Genomic DNA, 10,723 nt, shown 5'->3' on the forward strand with positions numbered 1-10,723 from the left:
ACAGTATCCAGCATACTCAATAAATGTTGTAGTCAGTTTTCATTGTTCATGGTAGTTTTGTTCTAGAAATCACCACAAGCACTGAATTAGTAAATACTGACCCACTGCTCCTAGGGAAAACATGGGGTTAGTTTCCTAGGAGCCCCTGGTCCCAATATTTTCATCAAGTGATCCATACAGAACCTTTCTTGTATATTTGTTTAAAGACATCTTATTTAATATATATTGTTGATTCATTCATATTGGAAGAAGGCAATGGCAATGCACTCCAGTATTCTTGCCTGGAGAATCCCAGGGATGGGGGAGCCTGGTGGGCTGCCATCTATGGGGTTGCACAGAGACAGACACGACTGAAGCAACTTAGCAGCAGCAGCCTTCATATTGAACCCACAGCCACCAGCACTATAACTCATGCCTGAATGAAGCTTATCTTAACATATGTATTTTCTCTGGAAGGCACATCACAGACTTTCTGATCTCAAACAGCACTTTGGCACTGTACTTGGAGGCCATTCTAAGTAGCAAAATCACCAAAGAAAAGCACAACAATGTGTAAAAACTTGGCAAACAGGACGTATTTACACTAAGAGAGTTAAAACAGGAAGGCAGAGGCTTGCCTTGTTAGACCTCAGTTGGGAGAGTACTGGTCAGGCAATCATTCTTCATAGCTGGCATGTGTCCGAGAGTGATTCTGAAAGTATCACAAGTATTGATCTTGAGGTGTAAATAAATTTCAGAGGGTAGATGAATTTGCAAATACAGAATCCATGAGGATCAACTGTATTTCACTCATGAACTGGTTTTCCCCGAGAAAAATACTTTAATATATTGACGAGTTTTTTTTCCAGTCTCTTTTTTCTTTATATATTTTTAGATAATCAAGATTGTGATATGGATAAAAATTCTATAGCCTTTTTCCACTTTATAATTTAAGCAGTATTGCAAATTATACAAACTTTCTGATGCCATTTTAAATTGCTTTTTTCTGTTTTATTATTATATGAATGTATCATTATATATTTGGGGTATTGGGGTTACTTCCAGTTTTTAGCTCTTCTGAATCTAAATGCCCTTCCTTTTTTTAGCAGCAACAGACGCTCTTTAGTCATCTCTCCCCCAGTTCGAACATCTACAGTCTCCAGCCCTCTAACCTCACCTACCAGTCCTTCTGCACTTTCCTTGAAGAGTGAGAAGGACTCCAGCTCAGCAAGTGAGGAAGAGCTGGCATCTGATTCAGCCCAGGGAGAAGACAACTCCGAAATTAAAGAAGAGCCCATAAAAGACAAGGAAACAGAGGAGGAGGCGGGGACAAGCTCCTCTGAGGAAGAAGAGCCTCTGCCAGCCTGCAATGGCCCCACCCAGTCCCAGCCCTCACCCCTCACTGAGGATAGAGAGTCCCAGGAGGAAGTTTTCCTTTGCTCCCCAGCTCCACCACCAGGCAGAGCTCTGACCCCTTCAGAGCAGGCTTCATCTTCCTCAGCAGTAGTCCTCCGAACTCGTACCTCAAGCGAAGGATCTGAAGAGCCAAAGAAGAGAGTCTCTGTGCAGAGGGCTTCAGCACCACCTAATAGGCCTCCACCACCCAGAGCCACTCCCAGTCCCAGGGCCTCCTTAGGGAACACGCCCTGCAGCCCTCCAGCCTCACCCACCAGCCCTCGGGCCTCCTCAGAGGCCTCTCCTGACCCACAGCCACCAGAGAAGCCGGGAAGAGCAAAGGAAAACACCGACAGTCTGAACCCAGAAGAGCTCTGCACGTCCCCTACTTTGATGATGTCTCAGGTGAGAACAGATCTGGCTGAGTCTTTATTCCCTTTTATAATCTCCATTTGGACCATTTTTGCTAGGCTCAGGTTACCCCACAGTAGATAGGATTTTACGTCATTATATTACAGTTTCAAGGATAGTCTTGGACACCTTTTTTGGTTCTGGTATTTCTTTCACATCATCATAGCAACTAATTTAGTGATCTGTACTGCTAGGGTAATTGACTTCTGCAAAGGGCTTATCTCTAATATTAGTATAACCAGATTGTTACTAATTCTTACTTTCTTTCTTTTGCTCCAAGTTCTGGGAGTTCCCAATATAAAGTATCTACAACTGACATCCTGATCGTTACCTTTTTTAATGTGGGGTAGGGAGGAAGGTCTCATTTCACTTTGTCATACTTATAACTATGGTAAATAGACCCCAAGCAAAATGGCATCAGCAAATTTCCAAGGCATTGTCTTTGATGAGAGAGGCCTAGAAGGAACTCATAGAGGACTGTAAAGCAAAAGGATGGTCTTTTGAAAAGTGAAAATTTTGATGAGAAAAGCATTGTGTTAAAATAGAGACATAGACCCTCTGTGAAAGATCTGGAAATCAAGTCATATTCTATTCAAATTACATGGAAAGTCTATCTTATAGCAGAGAGATTGACTTGTTCTTAAAGACTCCTTGAGGACAAAAAAAAGGCTCTATGTATAGTTTTTTTTTTTTTTTTAAGTACACTTTGAATCAATGTAGAGGAACTTTCAGCAATTAGCTCTGTTAAAAAATGGCACAGGAAAAAGCTTTTTTTTATTACAGGGAAAGGGGGCACCAGGGGCGTCCAAAAACCAAAGGATGAGCCACCTTGAAAAATAGTTCCTCTTCCTTGATGTTAGAAGCTTAAGCTATATGGTCACCTACCTGTCAGTTACACTGTGGAGAGTGTTATGGTGCAGCATCTGACTAGATGGCATCCAGATTCATTCATTCATTACACAATCATTCATTAAACCCTTCTATGTGCCAGACACTTTTCTAGGAAGTGGGGTTATTAGAGTGAAGCCAAACAAACTTCTCTGCCTTCCTGCATCTTACCTTTTAGTGGAGGGGAAAGAAACAAGAAACAGAATAAGTAAGTAAAATTACAGTTTAGTGTTAATAAGAGTTACAGAGAAAAATTAAGTAGGGGAAGGCACCAGGAGGGAGTGCTGAATTGCGGTTTTAAACAGTGGTCAGAAAAGGTGACACTTGAGCAGTGAAGGAGGCCAGGGCATGAACCATGTAGATATCTGGGAGTGTGAGATGTCTGGTACACCTCAGATCATAGCACACTACTACTGAATATGCCTACCTGAAGGTCGACCCGGCTATCTTGGGAGCTCCCTGCTGTCTGAGAGGAGCTAGCATAGACAAAGGACACAAGGCTGTGATGCCTGGCAAGACAAGGAAGATAGAAGACATGAGGACAATAAGCTTATCGCAACTGACTCCCCTGAGGTACTAAAATCTGAGTCATCAAGGGTGTTATATCCTTGTCTGGGAAGGATATTCACGTGACTCAATGTGAGATATTGAGATATTGAAAATCCTAACACATAGAACATAAAACTTGCCCTTGGCTGGTTTCCGGTCTGAGGTTGCTATTCTGTGTGAGAGAGATATGCAGGACATGTGGATAGTGAATAAGCCCAAGGTCAATGTGGGCTTTTGTGTAGTGAAGAGTAGAGCCACTTTTCTGCACTGAAAAAAAGCAACCCAATGTATGGAAAACCCAAAATTAAATTTGACTTTGTAATGTATGATTTTAGTGTAGAGGCAGCAATAGAATGACCTGTTTGGCTCAGGTGAATAAGTTTGCATTCTTGGAGTAGTTTTACTGAAGGGGAAATTCTGGGGGCTGTGATGCTGCTTGACTGTTTTGAGGAACAGGCTAGTGACACTATCTTCCTAGGGAAAGAGGTACAGGACACAACCTCCTCACATTTGAGATTTATATAATCTTTCCTTACTCCCAGCCTCTCCTGTGGCATTGCTTTGGTCAGTGGCTAAGGAGATATAGTTTTCTTGTGGAATTAAGCAATAGAGCATCTTAGATCCTGGCCTGTCAGCATCATCAGTCCTCTGAAGCTTGTGTCCCTATAAGATTTGTTCACCTCCCTCACAGATACATCATAAATCATATGTTCTCTCAAGCAGAACTATGGACCTATCACATATAAAAGTGGGTAAATAAAAAGATAACTGTGAGAAAATCTGTTCTTGCCCAGCTTTGAATCACCTGAGAGAACATGAAGATTTTGGTAACTTCCTTGGAGGTAGCACTTACTTACTTGGAGGTAGTATTGCTGTTGTTTAGTCACTAAGTCATGTCTGATTCTTTGCGACCCCATGAACTGCAGCCTGCCAGGCTCCTCTGTCTATAGGATTCTCCAAGCACGAATACTGGAGTGGGTTGCCATTTCATTCTCCAGGGGATCTTCCCAACCCAACGATCAAACCCGCGTCATCTGCCTTGCAGGCAGATTCTTTACCAATGAGCCACCATGGAAGCCCAGAGTTAGTATTACCTTTGAGGTAATTCATGGCCTAGAATCAGCAGAGGGATTAAGAATAAGGAAATTTTCCTGAAAGGAGAAATCACAGGATTTCACCTGACTATCATACTGTTAGGTTTTACTTTAAAAGGATGACTTTTATAGTGTATAAATTAAATTTCAATTTTTAAAAATGCTTTTAAAACCTTAGAGTGCCAAGGTCTTCCCCAGCTTAGTAGTTCCATGCCTCAGGCTCCCATCTCAGAACCTAGACCTTTTCCCAAAGAAGACATCAGGCCACTTGGCTCTCCTAACTGCCATGGGTTAGGATCATCTAAGTGTGTGCATTCTTGAGGAGAATTAGTCTAAAAGTGGTAGCTAGTGGTTTTAAGACCTATATTTGTATTCTTACAGACCATCACATAAATACATCTATACAGATGCATGTCACACAAATTATGGAAACAGTTCTGGAATTCAAAGGTCTGGTTGCCTGTCCCAGCAAGGGTCATTTCAGCCTTTAAATCTTGTTTTCCTAATCCAAGAGAGGATGACATAAAGCGTTCCCTGATGCTTTCAGGCTGCAGTGAAACAACTTTATATGTTTGCCCTTAGTATTACCTGTGACCCTTATAAAGTGTAAGGCACAAAAGACCCTTCTAAGCCGACAGGCTGGGAGGCTGAGCCATATCTCACCAATAGAACTCTTCTTTTTGTAGAACCAAAGTCTTCAGCTTCATGACTCTGCAGTTCCAGAAGAGAGCAATGTCATAGCACCTGAGCCTGAAGAAGAGGTAAGGAGGCCAGATGCTCAGAGAACACGGTGGTGAGACTGGGATTGGGGATGGACCAAGGCTTGGTTGCAGGCTGGAATCCTCACTGTGGGCTGCGAGGGGAACCCAGCAGTGAAAAGATTCCTTAGGGCAAAGTCAAGCAGGTAGGAGCTGGAAGAATCAAGAGGACATGAGGCTTCCTTTGTGCCCATTTCGCAACTGGCCTTGGATCTCCTGATCCCTTCTCATAGCCGTCTCCTAAGAATGTATTTAGTTATGCCTAAACTTATTTCAAAAAGGAGTTAAGAGACACAAAAAGCATACAAAAGGTAAATACACACACATACAAAATGTAGTAAAGTAGCGCAGAATTCTGTACATTAGCAATAGTGGCATAAAATGGAGCCATGAATTAGGCAAGTACAAAAATGCATTGTGTAAAATAGACTTACTAACAATAGACCACAAAATTGGTTCCAGACTTTCTAACATCCAAGAAGAAGAGGGAAAACCTGATCACTTCACCCACTTTATGATGCCCCTTCCTTAACAGAACAACTCCTGCTACTAAGATGAAAAGTAATCTCTTCTGGGACTTCCCTGGTGGTCCAGTGGTTGAAGATTTGTTTTCTATTGCTGGGTACATGGGTTCAATCCCTGGTCAGGGAACTAAGATCCCACATGCTGAAGGTAGCCTAAGCCGGAGCACCACAACCAAGACCCAACGCAGCTAGAAATAAGTAATTTTTTAAAAAAGAAAGAAATCTCTTCTGCGAATCCTCATAAAGAGATGGTGAATGAGATAGTGAACAGTCTCTGCAATAAGGCTTTAAAATAATCCCAATAGCCAGTTTCACATCCTCCTCCCCCGCCCCATAAAGGCCAGTGTGTTACACTAAATATATTCAGGAGAGGAAGATTGATTTTTTACTTCCCTTGAGTGGTTGGTGGGAGGGCAGGTCCACATCTAATGCAATCATGTTTACTTTCTAGGTGTCTACCATTCAAAATTCGCAACTCTGAAGAGGAACTGCCAGGACTTCCCCACATACACCTCCCCAGAGAAACTCCACAGCTAGAGGATGTAGGTCATAGGGACTAACGATCCAACATTCATTTCTGGTTTCTCAAACTGTGAATCCTGGCTGTCTCTAAAGACCTAGCATTAATGGAGGCTGAGGAGCAGACTTAAGGGAGGGAGGGAAGCAGGCTTGGGAGAAAAGACTATTGGACTTGGAATATTTAATTCAGGTTTTAGCGTTGTTAGAGTAATAAGACCTTATATACTAATTAAGTGGGGCTAAAATGATAGTGAGACTACAAAAAGCAAAAGCATCTGTAGACATAGACATCTGTCCTCATACAGACATATAACCACATATACTCAGAGACTTATGCACAAATCTTTGATTTACCACTCATTTTGCAGGACTTAAAACCAAAAGAACAGATTTTCAGATTGTTAAATAAAGTATTATTCTGATGTGTATGGGGTTTTTTGGGTTTGTTTTTTTTTCTTTTTGGACACAAGAAGTTGTTCCAGGCCAGCACACTGTTCTCCACTTAGGCAAGGTTATTGACTGTACCCCAGGTACAGAAAGCTTTAGTCACATCCCTGACCTCCAGCTCCCCCTACCTCCTGACTATAACACTTTGCTAATGCCTGGGGCCACAGGCTCCTCTCCTCAGTCTAGATGCATTATTGCCTACCTCCTCTACCCTTTATTAGTAAGCAAATATCCTTGGAAAGGGGTTTTATTTTAGAGCTGTGTCTAGTGTCTACAGATTGGTACTTGATGTAAGTAAGGCTCTGACCAGGATGGAAGAAGAAACAGAACTCCAAGTGAAGGGGAAGGATACATGATATAGGTACAAAGTGTAATGGAAATGTATGGAATTTGGAATCAGAAGTCTTAGATTCAAGTCCTATCATTTGCTTCTGTGAAAACATTAAAAACTAACTTTGAGCACTTCCCAGATGGTCCACTGGTTAAAAATACGCCTGCCAGTGCTTGGGACATGGGTTGAATCCTGGTCTGGGAAGATTCCACATGCCAAGGGGCAACTGCTGAGCCCAAGCACCCTAGCCCATGCTCTGCAACAAGAGAAGCCACCGCAATGAGAAGCCTTCATACCACAACTAGAGAAAACCCAGTGCAGCCAAAAGTAAATAAATAAATAATAAATTAAAAAAAAATTTTCACTTTGAAGTCCTGCCACCCTGATAAATATGCATACATATACAAGCGCTCATCCATTTTGGCTTTTGTTTCTGGGGGTGAAGGATGATGTTACTATTCGTTCAGTCATTCAGCAAGAATTTATTGAGTAGTCTGCCAAGCACTGCGCTGAGTACTAGAGACACAGTGATGCGGAGCGGGGCGGAGTGAGAACTTTGCAGAGACAGAATACTCAGCAGGGAGCAGAATAGGCGGGATTTAGCAATGAGTTGAGAGGGGACATGTGAGGAAGACTGAAGTTTTAAGGAGTTATTTTAGGTTAGGCTTGAGAGAGTAGAATTGGTGGTAACATTTCCTGGAATGGTGACTACAGGAGGAAGTGCATTATATATGAGTTTTCTAGTTTCAGGCAACAAACTAACACAATTCAGCACTAAAGGATGTGATGGAAGGATATTACGCAGCTCACAGAACTGAAGGACAGCCAGGCTGCAGAAAGAACCAGTCTATGGATGTCTGCAGCAGGAATGCATGGACTGCCCCTCCTGGCTGCTGTCATTGGAATACTCAGCTTCAGCTGCCTCCTGCCACCGTGTTCTTTCCCTGGAGAAAGACTCTGACTGACCCAGTTTGGGAGGAGGCATGTTAGTGTCTACAGGAATGACAGGAAGACCTGTGGTGACGGTGGTAGAGGGTGGGAGTAGTAAGGAGGGTGGATTACAAAGAAGGGCAAAGAAACTTTGGGGTGATTTGATTGGGATAGTGGTGATAATTTAACGTGTGTCCATTTGTCAAAACTGATCAAATTGTACCCTTTATGTGCAGTTTATTGGGTGTCTCATACAAACATTGATACAAAGAGCTTGAGAACTTGCAGGACTTTTCAGTAGACATATCGCTTAGGGAGCTGGAAATGCATATTCGTACTTAGGAGTCATTTTTCTAAGATCTAATCCTGTTATTCTTCCATTTAAAAAACTTCAAAGGATCTCTAATGGAGTGAGGTTGCATATCCCCCTATAAACGTCCTCCTGCCTATATTTTAATTCCTCTCCTAGAAGGCATCCCACTCCCCTGGCACTCAGTCACTGCTGTGGGTGATACTCCAGGACTAATGGAAGGGGTGGGGGAATGCTAGGAATACAGGCCTCCTGGCTGTCCAAGGCCCTCTAGGACCTGCTTAGAATGCTCCTCCCAAGGCAAAACCCCAGTTTAAGCCTTTTCTCTACTGTGCTTTCCCTGACCCTCATCTCCTAGGAAACTGATCCTCTTCGGAGAGTATGCCAGAGAGGACTTCTGGGGTCCTTGGTCTATTGGTGGGGAGATGAGCACTCAAGGTAACTTCCACAAAAGAGGCACAGATGAAGTGGAAAACTGTACTATGTGAGACTGACCCTCCACTTGCATATGGCGCTCCTGGAGGCTTCAGAAAGACTGGGGAGAGGGCTAGTAAGCTGGGCATGAGTAATCATTTCGCCTATCTAGGGCAGATGGTCCCAGTTAAGAATCAAATTGTTTATCCTAATTTGAAAAATGGTGAAGTTGTGGCTGGTTCAAAGGTAGTGCTTTGACAGAACTTATTAGACTAGGACTTAGAAGACCGCCATCCTGGCAGCAGCACAGGAAGGGGCTGAAAACTGGGCAGAGATGAATATGTCTTACCCTCTACCCGGAGGCCGCTGGAGGTCTGTTGCCATAGGATGGCTGCTCCAGCTTCTGAAGTCTGGCATTTAATACTTGGAGAACGCTAGTAGCTCACCACCACCTGAGGCATCATTCATCACCTATCTGTATGCATCTAGAATAATTGCAAGACCATCACTCAATCCCTGACTTCCAGCAATGTGAAGGAGACTATTGACAGACCAGGTAAAATATTCAGAGAATACTAGAGACAAGACATATCCAGGATATACGGGATACACCAGAGAGCAGAGGACACACTGCTTACAGTATTGTTTATTTTATGCTAAAGTGGGTGCTGAGCATGTGCATACATGTTGTTGTTCAGTCAATTGTGTCCGGCTTTTTGAGACCCCATACACTGCAGCACACCAGGCTTTCCTGTCCTTCACCATCTCCTGGAGTTTTCTCAAATTCGTGTCCATTGCGTTGGTGATGCCATCCAACCATCTCATCCTCTGTCGTCCCCTTCTCCTCCTGCCTTCAATTTTTCTCAACATCAGGGTCTTTTCCAATGAGTCGGCTCTTCGCATCAGGTGGCCAAAGTATTGGAGTTTCAGCTTCAGCATCAATCCTTCCAATGAATATTCAGGGTTGATTTCCTTTAGGACTGACTGGTTTGATCTCCTTGCTGTCCAAGGGACTCTCAAGTCTTCAACACCACAGTTCGAAGGCATCAGTTCTTCGGTGCTTAGCCTTTTTTATTGTCCAACTATCACATCCATATATGACAACTGGAAAAACCATAGCTTTAACTAGATGGACATTTGTAGGCAAAGTAATGTCTCTGCTTTTTAATATGCTGTCTAGGCTTGTCATTGCTTTTTCTTTCAAGAAGCAAGCGTCTTTTAATTTCATGGTTGCAATCACCTTCCATACTGATTTTGGAGTCCAAGAAAATAAAGTCTGTCACTGTTTCCATTGTTTCCCCATCTATTTGCTGTGAAGTGATGGGACTAGATGCCCTGATCTTAGTTTTCTGAATGTTGAGTTTTAAACCAACTTTTTCACGCTCCTCTTTCACCTTCATCAAGAGGCTCGTTAATTCCTTAAATTCTTCTTTGCTTTCTGACATAAGGGTATCATCTGCATATCTGAAGTTATTGATATTTCTCCCCACAATCTTGATTCTAGCTTGTGCTTCATCCAGCCCTGCATTTTGCACTATGTACTCTCTATATAAGTTAAATAAGCAGGGTGACAATATATAGCCTTGACATACTCCTTTCCCAATTTGGAACCAGTCTGTGCATGCATATGGATCCTATTTTTCTGCATGTTTACACTTTAAAATGAATGGCATGTACCTACATGGATAAAATCAGGTACCAGCAAACCTTTTAAGGTTACATTTTAAACAGAAAAAAAGATGCTTCTGAGAGACTATGAACCTTCACATTAAATTGTAAAAGTAACAGCAAATCAGTAGTCAGTTAGACTGGATGGTTTCTGAGAGTCTGTGGTTCTAACAATCTTCAAACATAGTGGAGGGACTTCCTTGGTGGTCCGGTGGTTAAGAAACCGCCTGCCACTGTGGGTTCAATTCCTGGTCTAGGAAGATCCACATGCCTTGAGGCAACTAAGCCCATGTGCCATAACTACTGAGCCCATGCCCCACAGGAGAAGCCCCACAATGAGAAGCCCGCAGAGCACAAGGAAGGGTAGTCCCCGCTTGCCGCAATTAGAGAAAGACCAAGCTAAGCCATGAAGACACAGCACAGCCAAAAATAAATGAATAAAAAAAAAATAATTTTTAAAGTATTAGGAAAAAAGTATAATGGAATATGCCATGGGGGAGACTGAC

General features: G+C 42.7%; 1 protein-coding gene across 2 annotated transcripts in view; it reads left to right on the plus strand.

Moving 5' to 3' along the window:
- BIN2 (bridging integrator 2) overlaps window positions 1–7,177 on the plus strand; it is a 36,418-nt gene extending 29,241 nt beyond the window's left edge. The window contains exons 10-12 of one of the 2 annotated variants that reach the window (XM_065932106.1): window positions 1,086–1,779; window positions 5,003–5,077; window positions 6,050–7,177. In XM_065932106.1, coding sequence (XP_065788178.1) covers window positions 1,086–1,779; window positions 5,003–5,077; window positions 6,050–6,079 — 799 coding nt within the window. In that variant the 3' untranslated portion in view covers window positions 6,080–7,177. The remainder of the gene's footprint in view (window positions 1–1,085; window positions 1,780–5,002; window positions 5,078–6,049) is intronic. The other variant, XM_065932107.1, reaches the window with a different exon arrangement.
- The last annotated feature ends 3,546 nt before the right edge of the window (window positions 7,178–10,723 follow it).

This window comes from Muntiacus reevesi, chromosome 4, assembly GCF_963930625.1.
Source record: "Muntiacus reevesi chromosome 4, mMunRee1.1, whole genome shotgun sequence".
Taxonomy (NCBI): domain Eukaryota; kingdom Metazoa; phylum Chordata; class Mammalia; order Artiodactyla; family Cervidae; genus Muntiacus; species Muntiacus reevesi.